Genomic DNA, 22,790 nt, shown 5'->3' with positions numbered 1-22,790 from the left:
TGCAGTGGTCATACACTCATGTTTGTACCTTCAAAAACATTTTCATAAAGAACTCAATCTCACTAATCTTTCACTCCTTTCTCCTCCTCCCCTTAACTTTTTACATTTCCACATTTGTTTAGTTCAAGTTCTGAAGCAATTCTGAGTTTAACTTTTAACATGACCTGTACATGCATTGCAAATGAGTTAAAAAATCTTATGTCTTCTACTTTTTCCACTCCTCCAGCACTTATTTTCCATTGTCTTCACAGGCTTATTTGTTGTTCTCCCCCACCCTTAGCCATATTGCTTTTGCTTCTCAAGTCCTAGAATGAAGTCTGCAGACCAAATCTGAGAATATGTGATTTACCACTTACCATAATGAGACACTATTCTTTCATACCCGAGTTAAGAGTGTGAATTCACCACACAAGAAGGCGAAACACACGTGGGGAACAAGAACCCCCACATCATCACCAACAGCTAATGGTCCATGAGCAAAAAAAAAAAAAAAAAAAAATCTGCCTGCTCAAGATTTTTTACCAACAACAGATTTAGACATGATTTAGATGAACACTGCACACCAGAGAAGGAAGTCCCAGTGGGCTCATTTACTCAGTTAAAACCAGAGACAAGGGAACTCATCTCTCACATGGCATGAAAACACAACACCTTTACTAGAGAAAGAAGTTGTATGTTTTACTGCCATGGAACAAGTGACAGAACCAAAATCATTAGGTTCTGTCAAAGAAATTGGTGCTGAGCTACAGTGCTTCTATGCAGGAGGGCACGGTATATTATGGGGTTTTGTGCTTTGATACTTACAATAGTTTTCATTGTCTTACCTTTACATTTTGCAGTTTCATAAAAGCGTTGAGTTTTACTCTAAACATGCTCCTCCTCAAACAGGTTTTTGAAAGCCTAAACCAATTATCTCACCAACATCTTCATCTTACATTTTCTCATCATTTCCAATTTCAAAATCCCATTACAAAAGCGTCCACTAATAAACAACTTGTGCCTCATTGTAGTCCCTTTCTGGTTAATGTGTGGTTTTTTTTTTTTCTACTGTAAGATCCTTTATCAAAATAGATGAGTTTATCTGTGCACATTTTGTGCTTCCTTCCATTCAATCTTGTTTGCCTAAACAACTTTTCAGTCCAATGCAAATTATAACAATAATGCTTCTCTTTTCATCAAGGAAGAGACATTCCTACCTGTATTAAGACCATTAGGTAAAAACTAGAAGACTGCAAGAGCGCCATAATCTATAAATGAATCAATATTATGCTAGGTTCAAAAGTAATGTGGGTTATCTTTTCAAATTTGATCCAGAAATATCATCATTCAGTAAATGGTTTTACATGCTTTTAACTGTGCTAATACAATCTCACTATCTTCTTTCCTGTTTTGAACAGGAATACAAATATTATCATTACACAGCTTTAGCATCTGACAGGGTTGCCTGGCTAAGTATTTGAGGTATTCTTACAAGTCTTAAGTCAGTCTTCTCACAGACAGAATTACCTGTGGGGCTATATTTCCCTTCTCTACTTTTATTTCCGTTGCTACAAAAAAAAGCCATATTAATTTCTGAACATTTCAAAAACTGAACATTTATGTATTGCATCATACAGAACAGCATTTTTTCCTCTTTCCTTCAGAAACACTTGTGAAGCTAGACTTCATTGTTGATCTCAGTCACGTTTCTAGGCAAGTAAATAAGTTTTGCTTCTTTATGATATATTCTTTGCAATATAGTGAAACTCTAATAATTCAAAGGACTGTCTGCATTAGCGCCCCCTCTCCCACTTCTTTCATATATGCAACAGAGAAATTCCTCTAAGCTACTGGAATTCTTCTGTTGCTCAACTTCCTCTTGATGCACCCCAAAACTCAGTTGTCAAGCAGAGATCCCTCTCTTGCTAAGGACATAACCTTCAGGCTCTTTCACACTACATGCAAAAAAAGAGTTCTGAGTAACAGAATCATATTTCTGTGACAACAATTATTAAAAAGCCACCCAGACAAAAGCAGTAGCTTTGTTGCTAAAAAAATTTAAAGACGAACCTACAGTCTTCATAGTAAATAAAGCTATTTATACAGCCATTTTTCCTTCATTCCACCTAATATTCCCATGTTTTGGACTCTTGCCTCACATTTTTAGGGCCATAAGTGAACCATTTCTTCTCAATTCTCAAGTGAATGAATACATAAATTGGTATCTGCAAATACCATCACAGAGAAACTATTCTGAGTTCTCAATTATATGGTATACTTACATACATGTAGCTTATTATTTACATTACCATGTAAATGCTAATGGATACTTAAAGCTTCCACATCTGAAGGAGAAAAGACATTGGCTACCCAGTATTATCAAATATCTCCAACATCCCCCTTCATTTTAATACCAACATCCATATACTCAGAGATGGATAAAATCTAGTTAAATACTGACTGCTGGGATACAAAAAGGAGAATTTAAGCTCATACAGTTGCATTTGGAATACTTAACAAGATCCCAAAAAAGCTACAGTGCACGATTTGAACAATAACCAGAAAGATGATTGAAAAATTTGCACATTACGTATAACAACTTCCCAGAATCAGCTTAAATTGTATCAATTCACTTTCAACCCTCAGTTATTGTGAGTATGCAGAAGACACCATTTAAGTTTATTCTCCTTTAACTTTACTTTACACCTTCGTGTAGTCTACCATTTCTGCTCAGATTGAATTTGATCACCTACTGCTGTTGACAATGCAGTGACACTTCACCTGCAGTTCTTGTCAGCGTAACCAGCTGCTTACACCTGAACTATCTAGAGAGGCTCACCAGCATGCTTCTCATTTATGACTAGACAATGCAGTTCAAACAGCATTTGGAACATAAATTATGTGGCTAGTACAGACTTTTAGTTAAACGGGACAATACACAGTGACAGGCTGCTAACTTGCTTTTATCTCTTTACAGATGTTCAAGTATTGGCTTATTACGCCAAAACAGTACAACCAATCACTTCTTGGCTAAAGCTGGTATTCTGACACTTCTATTAGATAAAGCAGAAGCCCTTGTCTCAAGCATAACAAAAACTACATGTTGATTATAGGTAGTATCAGCTAGGAACAGTCAGTCTCCAGATCCAGTTCTTTTCAGTTCTGGAGTTCCACAGAAGAGAAAAGGAACAGGTACACTAACAATGTTATGCCAACATCCCTTTTTTAAAAAAAATAAAGCATAGTTAACATCTAGCCTGAAAAAGAATGAGATCTCTCTCCTCCCTTCCCAAATCAACTTAAAACTGTATTTATCCAGCTCGAGGGAAACAAGTATTTGATTCAGTCTGTTTAGGGTCTTTATTTACAAAATAAATTTAGATGAAACATTTTATTATATGTTCAGCAAAGTCTACAGTCAGCTTCAGCTTTTCTTAGTTCTTAAGCATTCACTAACAGAAGCCACAGTAAGCAATATCAAGAAAGAATTCAAAGACAGCAGAGTTCCACAGAGGAAAACAGTACGGCATACACTTTATGAGTAGCCCTATAAAGAATAAATAATTGTATTCCCTTTTGTTGTCATTTTGCCATCTAGCAGCACTAAGATGCACGAATAACACAGTAGTACGCATCTGATTCTATAAGCAAGATAATCTTTTACCATAATACTTAAAGCATAGGAATGTATTAACAAAAGTGTGATTCATCAATATCGCATTTGTTGAGCACTGTAGTAACAGAAGAGTTATTGCATAGTTAGCCCAAGATGCCCAAGCTGGGCACAGAAAAGCATTGTCTCTTTTGTATCATTTTATGTGCTATACCACCTCCAAAATCACAGGACAAAAGCCTATTATGCTTGTTGCCAACCAAATGTTTTATCCCTTCATGTTATAATCATCAGGCTGCTACTAAAGTAGCAGGGATCTCAGAAAAGTTTCTTGCTTCATTCAGCAACAGTATTAGCAAGTATTACTCAATATAATATTTCTAATACACAATTGTGTTTTAATGCATTACTTTCTTGAGAAAGAAAACTTTTATCACCAACTCATATTTGGTGAGCTTTAGTAACCAGCAATCACATTAAGAAAATCGATAAGAATTTTTCCAGTATTACTAAGAACTCCATCAAAATCCATCTTGAAGGTGAAGATTTTTTTCCTAGGGCATCCCTCTATCCAAAAAAAGGCTTCTATTGATCCTTAAACCTGCAAAGGTGCTGGAACACCAGTATTTGTTATAAACAAATGATTGTCTGAATTACCTGTCTTATAATTCAGCACATCAGCAGTTAGAATCTCATTATTTCTACAAAGTATTTAAGATGGAACAAAAATCCCATTAAGAACAATTACAATCAAATTCTCACTAATACTGATAGGTGATTAAAGTTTTCTTCAGTGTAAGCAGATATTTAAAAATCTGACTGATTTAATATATACCAAAAAATCAAAATCACAGTTTAGGGGCTATAGTTTTCATGAACAAACTAGTTTATATGGTGTAATAATCAATGCTGTTAACTGAAGCCATCTCCCACGACTAAGTTCCTTCTGTGTTGCTCCATGCAAAACAAAATTTCTGAATTCACCTGGAGTTTCATAAACACTCTGATCAGTACAAAGCCATACTGTAGCTAAGAAGGGCAGCCCTATCCTTCCTTGCTCCTCATTTCAACTGTCTCATTTGCCAGAATTAGTTTTCCAGTGTATCTCTGTGATCCTGTTGTATCAGACCACACCCACAAACGCTAAATGCTGAGAACTTTATTGCCTACTGCTGTCTTGTTTGGAGAGCATTACTTTAGATCACATGAAGCTACCCCTGAAAGCATGCTAAAAATTCAAGTACTTGTCACAGAATTAGTACAGAGTCTTTTGTTGTTGATAAATTCAAGAAAAACAATAAAATTAGAAGTTACATAATTACAAGCATTAAAAAGCGATTTAGTGATCTTCACTGGGAATCAAAACCATACTTTGGTAGATTAGCCATGGCAAAGCCCAAATTCAAATATAACCCCACCACCCAAATCTTAACAGCTTAAAAGAACAGTAGTTGTTACTAGCAAGGAAGATGCTGCTGCTGAAGTCAAAAGTTCACCACGTATAATTGTCTCCTCATATGAAGATTGTTTTAAAGCTATGTATGTTTTCTTAATCACCACAGAATTTCAAGTATAGCTTTTTCTACTTCAAGAGCAGCAGAGTCTGTCAAACACTATTAGAGATACAAAAAGGATCTATCTACCAGTTTCCTGACCTTTGAGGTCTTTATGACCTTAAGTTAAATGACTAACATCAAGGATGTAAAATTCAGATATCGTATGTAGGGAAAACCCTTGGTTGTGAGCCAACAACTGGAAGACTCCACGTATTACCAGGAAAGCAAAATCAGACTAAATTAACATAATAAAAGAAAGCTGACACTTTTCCTACCTCAATTTAAGATGTATATAATCACTTACCTGAAGCATAGCTTCTTTCTGTGGTACAGAAGATGCTCTCTCCTCACACGGGGATGGTTTGTGAGTGGGTGGAAGGTCAATGCTGTAGTAAAGAAAGAATGAAATATGACACGTCGTGTTTGTGAAGTCTATCTGAATGGTCAGCTATTATTTATTTTAGCTATCAAGTCATCCAACACTCAATACTGAGGACAAACACACCTTTCAGTCAGCAAGCACACATCCACCACTGGCAATAATTCAGCGCCCCACTTTTGTACAAAAGCACCTCCTATAATTTGTTTTTTATCCTATAAGGTGTTAAGTAGACTGAACTTCCCCATGCACACTCTAGCTAAGTAACAGTAGGGACTACTGGTATCTATCAGCATTTCTAGTTTATGAGATACAGCTTGAGCGACATTTACTACTACAGCCTTTCTTTGACAAGCCTTTGGGAAAGCCCTACGATCAATTACTACATGCAAGATTTCTCTGTTGTAACTTTCTCAGTTAAAGTAAATAGTTATAAAAAAATCAAATGTTTAAGACTATTCATATAAATATGCATCAGCTACAGAACTTAAGAGAAACTAAGAATGTTTCTAAGCATGTTAGAAATTAATTGTAGGAAAACACTTGTCTTGCTAGCTCAAAAGACTCAAATGCTGAAACTTATTTTATGCTAAACACTAAGTTGTTTTATATTACTCCTCATTAAGTACATACAGACATGACAGACATTTTCACTTCTCCTTCAGTTTAAGCGTTAACTGTATACAGCATGTGTGAAGACTTTTATTTATAAATTTTCAAAGCCATCATCACTTTTTATGCATATTCCAAACAGGGTCTAGACATCATCCACTTTGACAAGATCTTCTCAGACTTTTTTGTTTGCTTGTTTTTGTTTGACCATATTGGCTGCTTAAAAAAAGTAAATGGCATGTCTGTGCAGGGACTTCAAACAACGAACATTCCAGAAAGGACATTAAGTCATGTCATTTCTATGCACACATGGCCATGGCTGCTTGCTTCACTTTGCCTACCTATCACGATAAAGCTTAGCAGTCCTTCACTTCTGCAAAGCTCGATCAATATACTCTCATGTTAGACCTGTAGTTATGATAAACTAGTAGTCTATGGCATCAGTGAAGGTAGACATCTCCCCTGCCCTCTAACTGACGAGCAGTCTCCTTTCAAGGAAACTTCTGAAGAGAATTATACTACCTCTGAAGTAATTCTTAGCTTCCTCATTTCTTTTTCAGAAATGCAAGTGATTTTATATTTGTCTACTCTGAAAATACAGCCCTAAAATTATGACAGCTGAACAGCTGCTAAGAAAACTCAAGACATTTAAATTCCTTTATAGAACACTTTCTGCATATTGTTTTGAACTAAAAAAAAAAAATCCAACATATACTCACACTTTGTCAAGATAAGACGGCCTTTTTTTCCTCGGGGTCAGCAGCACCGTCACAAAGATGGTAATGATAAAAAGAGCAAGGACTGCTCCAATCACAGCCCCTGCTACAGCAACAGAAGATGTCTGCTTAAATGGCACATCTGCAATGTGATAGCACAGATTACACCTTTAAGAAGTTCACATACTTTCAATACTCCAATAAGCTATTTCAGCATTGCTCTGAGACATGTTTCTTCCTTCCATGGCCAAACAGAATGCCTTGCCCTGCACTAGCATTCTTGCAGTATTGGCTCCAGTCACCCAACTGAAAAACTGGTTGAATTAAGAGAGCTCATGAATCATCAATACGATTTCAAAAAATTTCATTGACTACTTTTAGTAATACTAGCTGCATGCTTTTATTTCCGATTTCAAGGCAATTTGAAGTTACAGAACACATGCTTTGCACTTACATGGGTAAATGAGGTGTTGACTCAAAAAGATAGACAGCTATGGCTTTATTGGCAATCTTTCCTTAAAGCCACTGAATTTTGCAGAAATTTTTTTCTTTTGACCTCAGTATTGTCAAATCTAATGTTTAACAGCTCATGCTGAATTAACAAACTTGTCAGTCTTCAAAGGTCACCCATTTCACTATGCTAAGAATTCAATAAGTTTTAAATCTGAAAACTCTGAAACCTGTTAGGATACTTTAATTCAGTGTCATCAATCTCAGATTCAAAATTTGCACCAACAGGCTTAACAAGAAGTTGCAAAATCTGAATAATTCACATTAGCTTCTCTAAAACTTCTGCCTGTAAAATACAGGTAGCACACAGAAATAATGCTCTGATCTACACTGATTACTGGATCACAACGGTAACAGCAAAATTAACTGTTAATGAAAATTAACACAGCTCTATGTAACATATTTCTAATGTAGTTTTCTTCAGCTATTTTCCTTCAGAAATAATATGCTGTGTTTCTCCAAAGACCACATGACCATCCTCTATTTAACCTCTTACCAGAGGAAATTTTAGGAGCCTCTTCAGCTATATATTCTATTCACAGGTCAAAACCCAAAACCTATGCAATATATTTTATCAATTACTCATAAATCTAATACTGTTTTGCCTGTATGCTGGAAAGTTGGACAAAATAATTTTTTTTTCTCATCCCTTATTTTGAAAAAGCCAACCAAAACAAACCACCTTACTGCCAATCTGATACAGGGATTCCTGTCTTCTCGATACATATGAAAGACCTGAGAGCAATACTCCCTCGGATCACTCGTGCAGGTATGTTTAAGTACCTTGACCAAAACTCAGATAAGCATTTTTTGTGACTTCCTTAAAGTTAATGGATAAAGTCATAGATTAACAACTTGCAGGAAGCTAATTCACTCCAGAAGATAAACATAACATACCACCTTCAGTGATCACTGTTCTGCTTTACAAAACAGGTTTCTTGATATAAGCTCCACTTAATCTGTTAGATACCAGTCTATATATGCAAGAACCATCAGCAGAACCTGTGAATTATGAACGGGCACATGAATCAGTGGAAGACTGCCTTCACCACTGCATTTTAATTGGCTTAATTTTAGTTTACACTGGGTGTCCTCTTGTTTAAGTGAGAACGCTGCAGGTAACTAATATATGCCGTTAGCTCCAGAATTCATGAGGACACTTTGGTCTTGTGATTACACCGGAAGAGTTTCTTGACTGCTTCATACTGTGCCAGCCTTCTTTTCCAATAAATCCTGCTGTTGAAACATCATAAAGTAGTATGCTTTCACTAAGTTCAGCCACTGAATCCCCTTTCGGGTGAGATGACGATAGCCACCCATTTACCTCTGAACACCAGGAAAAACAGCGGTATCCCAGCAAGTTGTGTAACAACACACACAAACTGAACTGTAGCACAATTACCACAGGACTCAATTTGCTTTTTTGAATTGCTTTGGCAAAAAAGTAGGCACAAAAATTCTATCAGTCTAACCCGAGCAACAATCAGAAACCCAGACTAACATTCCATGCTGAACAAGCCAGAGCGCACCAAAGATGTGTGGTGCCAGCTACACAGCATTTTAACCACCAGTTGGTCAGAAACAGATGGGAATTGATTCACTCCAAGAAATATTGTTAAAACAGAGCTACAGCAACTGAAAACAAAAAAAAAAAAAAGAATTCTTTTTAAAAGGAATGTGAATCCTAGATAGTGTATCATCTGCGCTTAGAGTGAAACTGTTTGGACAGCAGCTATCCCTATTTATCATTCTCAAGGTTCATACTTCTAAAAATAGTTTCTGAAGACACTCGTTTTACAAGCTTAGGGTCTCCAAGAGGAAATGCTAAAAAGCCCATCTTAAACAGCTTAAAAACTTTAGCTCCTTCTACCCAGCCCCTGGTTTTATTATGCTTTTTCATCTCCAATTTAAGAACATATCTGTCAGACATTTTTGAACACTATCTATGTTCCAGAATGTAACAAAAAGTTTATTCACACAACAACCATTTGTACTTACAATCAATTCTTTTTACAGCAGACATAATGTACAAAACATTGCAACACGCGTAGTCCTATCCCTATTATCAACTTCAAAACATTTCAACTTCTTAACCCATAGGAATTAAATATATATATATTTTTAAAAATCAAAACAAAAAATCCACAGAGACAAAAGCAAGATATCCCATGTGGAGAACAGGTTTATGGTTATGTTTATTTCCAAGTAACACCATCTTTTAAAGATGACATATAAAGTATTTTTTATTTGAAGAGAGGTATGATCTCTTTATTCCAGAAATAACTTGGATCAGAACCTTCTAGTAGAAACTGAACTCCTTTCCTTGTGTTTGCACTCAAACTACAGATACACACAATATCATCTGCTATTGTTCTTGAGACTTTGGTCAATCATATACGAGTACTCCATTATTCCAAACATGAACTTAAGTTATTTAGGGAAGCTTTTCCATTTGAATTTCAAATAAAGCTGTTGTCTTAATCCTTTTTAAAGACATGCAGTCATATGCAATCACAGTGTATTGTCTACAACGCTCAATACAACTATTTTTGTGAAGCTCTAAATGCTGTAAGCTACCAAAGATCATGAGGATAGAAAAGAAGTTCCAGCATAAATGCTCATGAAGCAGCTGTAATTAATGCAGTCTATTTAATTTCAAAGGTAGCAGAGACTTTTTTCCCCGTTTCAGGTTTCAAATATTAATAGCCTTATCAGCTTCATTTTCTCAAGCCAAACACTTAAAAATGGCACTTCAAAGGACCTACTACTCTGAGTTTATCATTGTTCTGTAATTCATCTAAAACTTACTTCATTCCTCCCTACATAATCAGCAGAATTAGTCTGGTGAACCTGCTCAAGACAAAGTAGAACTACTTCAGATGTCAAACGAGATGTCCTACATACAATTTTGAAGAACATGTTGTTAAATCAGTATCAATTATTTGCAAGGAAAACAAATCCACTGCGGTACAGAGACTGCACAATTTATCTTAACTCCTGTTTCACATTCTGTAGTTGCACCATCGGAAAGTGTGTTCTCACTATATGAAGTAGCAATGCAAGTGTACACTTCCCTACTAATAATCTGAAATTCTAGTTACCCTCTTCAAGGCTAGCACTGTAACTTATTCATAAGCAGCGTAAAACCGCTGTTTTAACTTCTGGCCATAAAAATTCTAGCAAATGCTTTGACACCTCTTAGCATGCTTAATATTTATTGGCACCTGGGAAAAATAAGCAAATTTGTATTGGCCTCCAGCTTCAAAATCTATTAAAGTTTTCCTCTTACTTGTGCCCAATTCTCCAGCTTCCAAATTCAATGGTAAGATTCCCACAAAACCTCAGAAACAGGTCTCTAAAATTGTATCCTGTGTACTTGCAAAGAGTCTTATAATCATTAATGAGATTTCACATCCTGCCAACTACAGGCCTAACAAAGTATCTTACTGTATTATACAGACACTAGCATAAGCTTTAGAAATCAATGGTTATAAAAAAATAATTTTTTCATCTTATTCAAAGACAAGCCTTTGACCTGTTTACACAGTTACTCCTCCAAATTTTGTTCATAACTTAGCTTCAGTGCAATGACTTCTTTTAAGTATGTAGTTACAAGAAGGCTCATTAAAATGCTAAGAGGTATTAATTTTTGTGCAGAAAAACCTAAAGCTTTGATTCTGCTGTAACTGATTTTAATTGGTAAAGTATTTGCTATACAGAAGCAGTAAGTTTACCATGGATGGTATCTAGATTGGAGTAATTCACTTAATCTGCAAAGTAAAAGCCCCAAAAGATTATATTTGATCATTGCCTTCGGTAAACTTCTTTTTAAATTAGAGAGCCAAGACAGCCACTTTTTATTCTTCAAAAATTTTGAATGGCAACTTTAATTTAGCCTTTTTTGCCTCTGACAGAGACCAATAAGCACTCTGCATTAAAACTCAAATCTTAAACAGTAGTACAGCATTGGGGAAAAAAAGCAGCTCAAATATATTTTCCCTAGTTCAATATTTCCATTGTGTCAAGTCACAATATAAAAACCTTCAAAAAAAAATCAGTTTCAAAAAGTTTATTCCTCCTCTTGTGTAAGTATAAACAATCTGAAAGTGATCAGCCAATGAAATGAACTGTAGGTACACATTTAGTTTTCAGTGGATATTACACATACCACTCCCTCCGAGATATTACCGAGCCATCTATGTGAGAAACAAAGTCTTCTTCATTGTCATCGTAACATTCACCACCCATATACTTCATTCCCAATGTTCCACCTTCATAGTAATCCATTGGTCTTTCGTAACGTTCCTGGTACCTGTTAATATTGTCTATATTGTTCCACTCTGGTTTTTCAGCATCTTCTAAGTAATCTTTAGATATTAAGATGTCCATTGGATGCTTTATTTCTTTTTTTAAACTGTCAGGGTAAGAATCCACATCATCTGACTGAAGAACATCTATTTGAGACTCTTTTTGCATGTCTGATGGTGGAATGTAGTTCTTAGCAAAGTAGTCACCACGGAACGTCCGTCTTCTCCTATAGCAGATAATTCCAACCAGAACACTGACAAGTATGAGGAAGAGAGCCCCACCCACCGCACTACAGATGACGGTACCCCAAGTGTCTTCCTGCATTGCTGGCAAGGTTGATGTTGGGAAATCTATTATTCTAGGTTCTGTTGCTAAACCTGTGATGCCATCAGTCGAAGGATGCCAGGGAACCGTGGGCAGTCGAGTGGTAGTAGTAGGAGGATCTAATGGAAAGAGCAAAGAAGTAGACAAGACACAGAAAAGGCACAGAATGTCAATGCAAGCTAAATCAGTTAAAGGTTTATAAGAAAGCAAAGTTGATGGGTATGTTCTACAGGAATAGTTTTTCATTCTCAAGTTCATGACGCTACTTACAGGCTTTGAACTAGTTTCATTACGTGTGGCTTTAAGCCATGCTGTAGCTGGATAGGAAGCATGGGGAGAAAAAAATAATCTTTAAGCAGACATCTTGCTCTCTGCAAAGCTAGGAGATGGAACTTTCTGCTCGAGTGTTCACTGTTCATAGTCCATTTTTTATCTCACCCATGGAAGAACACTATTAGGAAAAACCCAAGTAGTCCTCCATCTTTCCAGCCAGCAGTTAGGAATACTGGATCAAATTAATTGGTTATGTCACAGCTTAAATTATTCCACATTAAATCCCCACTTCAGAAATTGTTCAGGGCACCAAGTGTAAGAATGAAAAACCATGAGCACATGAACTACTGATTTTTAAGCTATTCTCTCCAAAAACATTTGTTGCATTAATACAATTTACTTGGGTTCACCTTGAGATTAGTGAAAGTATAGTTAAAAATGGCATGTATTAATCTCAAAATAACACTTAAGTTGAGCAAGGAGCTTTCAGGTTTTTAAAATTAAAAGAACTGGAACATTTGAAGTAAAAATTATTTCTATGCATTTCTCCTAAAAACAATTTGATCACTTATGCACAAAAAATTTTCCATATTCATTCTTCAATATAAAATATCAACTGATTTCATGTCAGGTTATGCAAGCAAACAAGAAATTGCTAGATACCAAGCTTCTCCAGCACTCAGCTTTTTCCTTTGTTCCTTAGGTCATACTGGAGATGTATGCATCTGTACTGATGTCAAGGTTGCAAGTGATGACACTGAGAAAGCCTCCTGAGATTATCCCAGTCAACTGCAACGTTACAAGGCAACTCCAGTATCTATTTCTGTACCACACTGAATAAAAACTGGATTTTGCCTCACCCAATGCAAGGTAATTTTAAAAATCAGTAAAGCAACAGACACTAAACATGTTATTATAGATTGAATCTTTTAGAGAGAATATTAGAAAGTAGGTCATTACGTCATAGTATTTAGTTAAACACCCATAAGCAAGATTCATGTAACTACTACTACCGTATTAGAGGCACCCTAAATTTACCACCACAAAAAGTAAAATAGATAGAACTGGAGATTTGTCAAGCTTCCAGTTATTTGACAAATTGTAACTTTAAAGATTTATAAAAATTATTTTTAATCTTACTATTCAGAGACAGCCATACAATTCTCTCATACTAGACAGAATTGCCACATTTGTCATGACCACTACAAATCATACTTAAGACTGCACCTCACTGCTGAACGCAACATTTTAAGCTTGACATAGTGAAGTTTCACACAGATTTTCAAAGCATATAGTTATAGTACTTGACCATGTAAAAGTGGTGATTTGTTAGGGAGCTATACATAAATGAAATTAATTTGACAGAAGATAGGAAACTGAACAAGGAAGATGCACTACTAAAATGAACATGAGGAATTCAGATTATGATTTTTAGTAAAAACTGATTTAAAAGTGAGTTTAATTTAACAAAGATGTAGAGATTACAGAATCCAAGTTTACCAGGGTTCCCATGTACCACAAATCCATAGGTCAAGAAGTTAAACTCAAAACCCTCTTCCTTGAAAAGGTATTTGATTTAGACACAAGATTTGTTAGCTTAAATCACAATTTCAGACAGTACCAGCAATATCTTCTTCCAGGCTATATATAGTTGGTTTTTTTTTAAAACTGGCTTTGTAATTGTTCATCTATTTCCCTCTGATACTGATGTCTAAGTCCCATCCGCCACATCCACAATATAAAATATGTATTCACACATATGTAGTATTTGCATCCTGGCAAGTATAACCATCACAGATGTGAAAAACAGTGGCAATCACACTCTATTATTAATATATTAAAATACCAGTGTTTTACAAAAAGTTTTTCCTTCAAAACCTGTTTCATCCACCAGTTGTCAGGTTGTCCAGCTACATTATCTACAAGCACTAGTTATTAATCTTAGTCATTGCAAACGTAGTACCAATTCAGTGTTTGTATGTATTTCTACAATACATAAGCATGAATACTCCTACTATCTATTTGTGTCAGTACCTTTTATTGAAGAATGAGAAAATTAAAATCACCCTCCTTTTCTATAAGACCAATTATAACTAAGAACATGGGAAGTTAACATCTGATACAACCCAAACCTTTCTAAAGGTAAAACTAGACTTATTTATTTCATGCACCAAGCAAATTTCCCAAATAGAAAACAATATTAAGACCAGGAATGCCAGAGTTCCCTACCCCCACTCCATAACATTTTGGTTGTAAATCACATCTCAAATGTTATCTCCAAATTAAGAAAAAGCCACTCCTGTCTCAACTATAGTCTTTCATACCAACAAGCTGTTTAATTATAACATTTCATGTCATCACCTGTACCTGTTTGAGTTCTTAATGCTTTCCACATGCAAAAAGCAGATCATTTCGATATTGTTTCAAATGGCACTTTATTCAAAAGCATCCATTTCCTAGTGATTTTCTTTAACATTTTGCTTATGACCCAACATTTAACAGCTGTCACCTTTCACTGATGTAGCCTTGTGTTGTTGCACAAACCATAACAATATATTGAAGCATCCACGTTGGCTAGGAAACTGAAAGTGGCAGAAGTTATGAAAAATTTTGGTTTTAGGGTAAATGCATCTCAATTTCCCTTTTTTATCTCTTACTATGTTCTGTGACCTGTTCAAATCCTTATTACATATACACTGTAGTAATGATGAGGACAAGTGAAGACTCCCACAACATGTCTTCTACTATTACATAGCTAACACCTTTATTAAAATAAGTTAGGAGCCCTAACTGAAGAAACCAATTTTCTGGTATGAAAGAGAAAACCCATCAGCTCCCTCCATACATAAAGAGAAGCCAAGTTTTCCTAGTTTGTTTCAAAAGATTTGGTACTTTTCTACTAAGTAATACTTGCTCTTTACTTCAGTTGAAACTCAATACCTTCACAAAGCACCACGACCCTCGTACAGTATGCTTAGTTTTCCCTCTATTACTTATTTTCCAGATGTTTCCCAGGAAAGTCATTACCAACTTTCAATAATTCAGTCTGGTATTTTTACTTCTCCCTTAAATGACTCTTCTTGATGCAGTTTTCCCAGCTCTTGAAATACAAACAATTTATCTTGGGCAGATGAGTTTCTACTGTTAGGTTTAGTAGAGATATCTGACTACCCAATACGTCTCATGTCCCCAAACACTACATTTCCCCATCTCACAATTTCCCTGCAGCGTATCCTCATTCAAATGTCCAGGACCCCACTTTGCTTCTGTCATAATTCAAAGCCAACAAGAAGCCAACTGTCAGAAAAAAAATAGGCAAAGAATTGCACGAATCATCCTTAGAACCAGACCATCAGCTTCAAAATGTTAGATTAAGTCCTGTCTTGGTATCAACAAGCACACATTGCAAAAATTCAACCAGAGAACACAATATTTTTAATCTACAAGACAATTTGGATTTAGCCCACTAAGAAGTATCTCAGGGGTAAGGACACCAGCTCCATAATAAGGAAGAAGACAATTCAATACTGGGACACATCTCCTTTGGATAAAACTTGTCATTTAAGTGTTATAGAAACTAAGTTTTGAAAGGGAAGGTGCCTTGGCTAGTTGTTGTATATTAAGAGAGACAAAGTCTATCATGGTTTTTGAAACTAGACAAAGTCTCATTCTCCCTATTTAGAAAACAAAGCACAAACCTCATGACTCAAGATTCACACTGACTTCCACATCCCTTTCTTTGCGTTCTGCAAGACAAGGACCTGCTATAAATTATAATCCAAAAGCGAGTTGTCTTGGCACAAATTACGTCTCTGCAGTTCTCATTTTACCAAGTGGAAAGTGTCTGCCTGTGTGTTATGTGTATGTTTGCACAGAGGCATATTTACCTCTGCTTCTTAAACTGTTATTGCTAAATTTCTCCTAGATGGTAAGTACCTAAAAATTAAAGTATTTGATAACTGTGTAGCTGAGCATTATAAAAACAGCCCTTTCTTTCAAGTGCCTGAAAGCTTACCTTGCAACTTCCATATAACAACACAGAAAGTAGCCTTTCCATCAAAGAAAGCTTTCTGAACGTCTGAGACTAAATTATTCTGAAATTTATCACTGCTTCCCCAACCATTCCCACTCTAAAGTCAAGTAGTGGGTAATGACACTGTGTAACCCTTTGACCAAAGTGTCTTGTGTACACAGGTTGTACATGAGAGTTAAACACCATCTTTAGGATTATCTTCCGTTTGTTCCCCCTCATTTTGGCAGCATGGTAGATATGAAGATTGGTATTCGCCTAAAGCAATCAACAATTTCTTTCAGAGTCACTCATCCATTTTCAAAGTTCAGTGTACTTTTGCAGTTTCTAGCCAGGGTTTCCATGCACCAAGTACAACATTTTTGCATTTCTTTGGGACACAAGAGCAAAACAATTATCATTAACATAACCTCAAGCTTGCAAGCAACACTCAGGAACAACATCGAAAGGTCAAAGCCTGCTATACCAGACAGCATGCAAATTAGCAGTTAGGATATCCTGGGACACCCTTTTCTATACAGCAGAAAAAAACAGTATGATGAGAGAACACAGAGCCAAGAAAATAAGGTTCAATTCCTTGTGTAAAAAAGCTGAGTAAATTTCTATTAAAAGATCAAATTTTTTTACATATCAAGCTGACAACTTGTTTTGGAAAACCTGTTGCTGTAGGACTAAGTCAGGAACTTCAATAATACTTGGTTGCCTCTGAACTCCATGAGGAGCATGATTTACTTTTGCCAGACAACTATAAAAACCAAGTTTAACTTTACATCACTGAACAGGTAACAAATAGTGACAGTATCTGTGCCTTAAAACCAATATTAAAAGAAGTCACCAGCATTTCCCTACCCATATAAAGATGTATTACCTGCTGTAACTAAAACCTGATGAATCTATCATTTAGTCCCTTGTCAACTACTTCAAGACTTCTTGGACTTCAAGAGTGTTAACATGAAGGTAAGGAGCACAACAGAATGTATTAAAAGTACATAACAATGCATATTATGACTAAAACCATTTTTTGCTCAGCTTACATTTCAATCTTACAACACATTTCAACTTAATAGTTATTTTTCCTAGCAGTTAAAAGCTTTACAACTACCAGCATCACAACTGTTCAGAAACTAACTTCATAAATCCTCTTTGACAGCTTCATAATTATAATTTGAAAGATGGTACAATCATACAGCTTTGTCTGCTAGCTTCAAAGTTTCACTTTATGCTTTTGCCAAGTTTTATACAGTGGAAAATAGCCAAGACAGAAAAATCAGCTAATTAAATTAATGCTCTATAGTACAGCAGTGCCATGTTCACTATCACTAAGTACCTGCTCAGTTAAGTCAAATATTAAGATGGTAATCAGTTTGACTTAAAGTTTATTACTTCAGTGTTATTTTCTTTACTCCTGACATCAGCTTCTATGTTCCCTCTATAGAGTATTTTGACTCTTTCATAGTCACTTACCCACCCTGAATCATTTTAAGGTCATTTCAGTTATCTAAAGATCCAGCCACACTGAAGAGTTATTCTTAGAGTTACAATAAAATGTGCTTAATATTAATTTCTGAAAACAGTACAGGTGCTATACTTCATGATTGCCTCACCTCTCATTTTAATCATCTCCTAAATCCTAAAAGTTAATACACAGTGCTTGTAATCAGTTTGCTTTATCTTCACTATTTTCTTAGATTTCAATCATGCTACATAATCCAGGATTAACATGAAGTTTTTAAAAACTGAAATTAGTCAGTTATTTGTTTTCATTGGTGCAAATAACTGGTAGAACCATGACCCTGTATGATCTCTAGCTAGCTGAGGTTCAGTTTTGGCACTCTCTAAAACCAGCTAAGTTTTGCTATTTGCAATATTACTGCAGCAAAACAAAGTTGCTGAACAAAGCTGAACAGCAGCACACATATAAACAGTGTCTATCAGTCCACACCAAAGAAACTACTGCAGCTTTAACTAGTTTACTGCAGATAGTTATGCTGCATTTTCTATACGCTCAGACATAAGTCATCCCCACAGCACATTTATGTCTATTCTGCTTTTTCAGAAACTTGATTCATTTTAGAAAACATCATATATGATTCCTTAGTTAGTCCTTTTAGTCTGTTACTCACAAACATAATTTGAATGATAGCCTTATGTTTTCATGCATGACAGTCATCATAAAAAGCATGAGTTCTACTTACAGCAGATCATATTCATAGAACTGACAACTTGAAAAGTGACGAACTTGAAAAAAACTCCCACCTCCTTACAGTTAATAATAGGGCTAAGAATAGAGCTATAAGCTGTACTGTTATTTTCTGAGTATGTTTGAATGTTACATTCCAAGAGAGTGTTTCATCCCATTTAATGATAATATTCTAATTTCTTTGACTTGATGATTCTTACAGTGTGACTGTCTTTGTAATTGTTTTGAGACTGTTACACAGCCATGTGTTTTTTTTCTCCAGAAAGGAAACATTAGAACCAAGCATCTGGAAGTAGCTTCTCACAGAAGTGACTTTCATATTAATTTGCAGCACTTAGTCTTAGAATAGCTAGAATTTGATGTAATTTGTTAAAGAATAAGTCCACTGTCTGAAACTATTTAGAACTTTCCAGTTAACTAGCTCATTAACTAGACAGTTAATTATAACTCACTAGTTTTCTACAATTGCCTGCAGTGTAATGTCAGCCTGAAACACCATCCTTTGTTCTACAGATGCAGATAACTATCAAGTATGAATTCTGAAGGATGTGGCTTCAAACATCCTGTACCTCCAGTTTTAGCCTCAAGTTTTCATTCCCATCTCAATCCTTAAACATTCCTATTTCGTTTTAAGTTCTTACAAAAAAGTAATCTATATTAGTATCCTGTAACTGGCCAACATTCACTCTGACAACCCATACAGTAGAATAACACATGTCAAGGACTTACTGAAGAGCAGCAACACCATACAACAGAATGTTTTAGTTTTCATGTCTATTTTCCTTAAAAAATGGTAACATATTAGCACTTAATGATCAAGCTAAGCATTAGCTAATTTTGCTAATCCATTATGGAAATCTGGAGAGCTTTTCCACACTTGTACAGCACTATTCACATATACTCTAAGTCATGCTGTTCCTTCACAAAGAAGGTGTCATACTGAAACTTTAATTACATTGTGTTAATAGATACAAGGATGTTTTTCCAACAGCCGTGGTGCTAAACAGACACTCAAATTTGCTATATAATACTAAGGTCAGCAATAGTTCTGTATGAGATACTTTATGATTACTGGGTATCTGCATTCCAAGAAAAGGAGACAGTAACTGGAGTACAACGCACACATCCAGAACATAACCTTAACTTGCTTAAAGCAGAGTGTCTTTGGCTTTTTTTAATGTAGTTGTTCCTGTCCCACTAAGATGCGTTTTCAATTCATTGCAGACAAGGTACTGTGTATTGCATTGTCAAACACAGATTAACGCTGAGAATAAAAAGTTCACCCACCAGGAGAAAGTAACAATCTCAGAAACACTATGGGAACTACTTCAACCTTAAGAATTTCCACTGTATGTTGCTATTAGTAAAGAGTCAGGTTAATCCCAAGTTTTACTGTAGCTCTCAAATTCATACTTTCAATGGGTTTTCACACAGTTAAAAGGTGGAATATTTTAGGCATCAACTGGCTCTTCAGTTTGCTATTTCAACTATTGACAAGAAAAACTGAGTTAACATAGTCTTGGCTGAGAAGTAAGACTTACCTAATATGTAGATAGTCTTCTGATCACTTCTCTGACCAAGGGAATTAGTCACCTTACAGATGTAAGTCCCAGTGTAGTTGTAAGTCAATGGGCTGCTGAACTGCAGAGTATTGTTGACAGATAGCAATCCTTCAGGCCATTGTCCATCCAATCTAAAACAAAAGTTTTATTTCAGCTATGAATTTTTATGACTGAAGTCTAAATATAACTAGTTGCAACAATCTAGAGTGAAGTTTTCACAGTGCTCTGACACTGTCAGTGGACTTTTATTGGATATTCTTAGTGTCCACCTGGAAAGTTAGTCTGTAATTTCTGTGCCAAGTCCTTTAAATAGCAAATCTGCTGGCACTGGCAAGCTGCATACAAATGAACACTACTACAACTAAGAAAACACTATCTCAAAAGATCTTGGATGAACGATCCAACTAAAGCTCTAAAAACTAGCAGTCAAATTAAGCAGCACTTACACTGCTGTCAGAATTATCTGCTCGTTCTTTCACATTCAGTTGAGCTATCACAGTAGGGATTTGTGTTAGTACACACTTATTTACAGGAGATTTTGATTAGGATTTTTGAGCAAGAGTTCAGGCAGTTTATTCCCTCTCAACCTGCCTTTTCTCCCCTCCCACCCATGTCTTTTCCATCTAAATTACAGAATTTGGTGCTTGGTGACACATTTGGGGAAACAACTGGTAAAAAGAAGTTGTTTCTAGTCCACTGGATTTTCTAAATCTATCATTTCCCTGTAGCATTCTGCATGTGATTACAGTAACAGCGGTTCACAACAGAGAAAGGAGGCAGACCAAAGGCACTGGAACTATTTAAACAGAGCTGCTAACTGCCCATTAAACACCTGTGTAATTTCATGCCCTTGTATCTTATTTTGTTTTTATTTAAGTATCTATTAACAGCTAAGCAAGACTAAGTCAATATTAAAATGTGTGATCACCAGGTCTCAGTATCTTGGAACCATTTAGCAAGTATGATTTTAGGTAGTATCGAACCAAAAAAGCCACCCGTGACACTTGAAAATAGGTACTCAAATGGAAAAAACCCACAGTTAACAGTAAACGTGATCTCCAACAAATGTAGATTGAAAAACATTCCCATTGCTCTGCTGACAGTGATTATTGCCCAGAATTGCTTCAGCCACATAAAGGTGATAAGTCATTAGGCATGTACTTGGTAATTCATAGTACTAGAAGTATTTATTTCAAAAAACATTATAAAGTAGTCAATTGATATGAAAGCTCTATTCTAATAAAGTTCTCATACATGCAACATTTAAAAGTATTATTGACCATGGAAAAGTTACTATCCTAACAAATACAGTATCACCTTTGCTACCAAGGGATAAAGATTTTTTGGTTTGGTAGTTCTAGAAGCTATTATAATTTGAAACCAGTAAGATAGCACAAAATTTCAATAGAGCTAGTTTCCACTTCCTTAAATACTTGAGCTATTGTTCTTTGGCATAGATTCCTCTGCTGCCCTTGGAGTTCCTCATTCACCAGTATTAGAGCTTCTTGGATGGGTTTCATTGTTGCTCAAAAAGGTACACACAAGTTTTATTATAGAAAATTAATTTTTACTTGTAAAAAATTGGTTCTCTTTTCACCTCAGGAAGTTTAAAAGTAACCTGTGAATCTTGAAGAACTTCACATATATTTCAACATGTATATTTCTTATGGTATTGGAAATAGAGGTTGTAAAAACTAATCAATGCATACATCTCAAATACAAACCAAACTGAGAACCTGGTTCACCTGAAGAAACAAGCAGTACTGCTACTGAGATCTTGGCAAGCTTTTTTAAACGTAAGAATTTTTATGAGTTGAAATCTCATATCACACTGATTTTGAGCTAAGCACGGGATAGGGATGGTAGCACGTAGGTTGTTTAGTCGAGAATGGCATGGCTACAGTAGAGTTAGCTGCAATACTGACTTAACATTTGAATGTCTGCTTTTAGGATTGAGTCAGTTATAGCAACGTTTTGTTTTCCCGTGAAACTGCCATCAAGCAATTCCAAACTTATCAATACAACATTTTCAAACCACATTATGTCAATTGTTCCTACATGCTAAATTATATCTACCATTGAGAAGGCAGGGAAATGGATTACAGCTTCAAATCAGTAAGTAAGTACTCCTGTGATTTTACAAATAGAAAGACTATAACATAGCTGCATATAAATTTACACTGTCCTTAGGAAAGTTATTTCCCTTGTTTCTACAGACAACAAATCAATTAATAATAGCTGGCTTAATTTTTTTTTGCTTCATAGGAAAGATTTTGATCTATGCTTGCTTTTGTCCTCCTCTGTCTCTCGCTGAGAAAACAGCTGCAAAAGCAAAGCAGTAAGTTTCAGAATAGGGCCCACCCAATCCATATATTCATGAAATGTGACTATTAATGTAATTTACTTATTTTTTCTACTAGACATACATTCAAGACCTAGCTTCCATCACTATGCAAAACACTGCATCGAACTGTCTTGGCAACTTCTTGAGCACTTCTGAAAAACATGACAAATTGTCTAATTCAGTAAGCAGTATTTGCCATCTCAACTGTAATTTCCAGATTTTAAAAATGCAGACACAGAAAAGTCTGTTTAAGTGTTTACAACCTACTTTAAAGTAAAAGCAGAACTAATGAAGTAGTTGGAGCCCTAATGGATTTATTGGGCTTTATTCTATATACTGCAATATACACAGTTTAGTCTACTTTATTAAGTAACTATAAAGATT

General features: G+C 35.6%; 1 protein-coding gene across 3 annotated transcripts in view; it reads right to left on the bottom strand.

Moving 5' to 3' along the window:
• Positions 1 to 22,790, bottom strand: part of NECTIN3 (nectin cell adhesion molecule 3) — a 70,458-nt gene that overhangs the window by 8,941 nt on the left and 38,727 nt on the right. The window contains exons 5-8 of one of the 3 annotated variants that reach the window (XM_074898910.1): positions 20,042 to 20,193; positions 6,859 to 6,997; positions 5,453 to 5,534; positions 4,769 to 4,809 (exon numbers count right to left, since the gene is read on the bottom strand). In XM_074898910.1, the coding sequence (XP_074755011.1) occupies positions 4,804 to 4,809; positions 5,453 to 5,534; positions 6,859 to 6,997; positions 20,042 to 20,193 (379 nt within the window). In that variant the 3' untranslated portion in view covers positions 4,769 to 4,803. Of the gene's footprint in view, positions 1 to 4,768; positions 4,810 to 5,452; positions 5,535 to 6,858; positions 6,998 to 9,541; positions 12,117 to 20,041; positions 20,194 to 22,790 lie in introns of those variants that run through there. The other 2 variants (XM_074898900.1, XM_074898891.1) reach the window with 2 other exon arrangements.

Source organism: Athene noctua, chromosome 1 (genome assembly GCF_965140245.1).
Source record: "Athene noctua chromosome 1, bAthNoc1.hap1.1, whole genome shotgun sequence".
Lineage (NCBI taxonomy): Eukaryota > Metazoa > Chordata > Aves > Strigiformes > Strigidae > Athene > Athene noctua.
The sequence above is the reverse complement of the archived record's forward strand: the minus strand, read 5'-3'. Positions and strand labels throughout refer to the sequence as shown.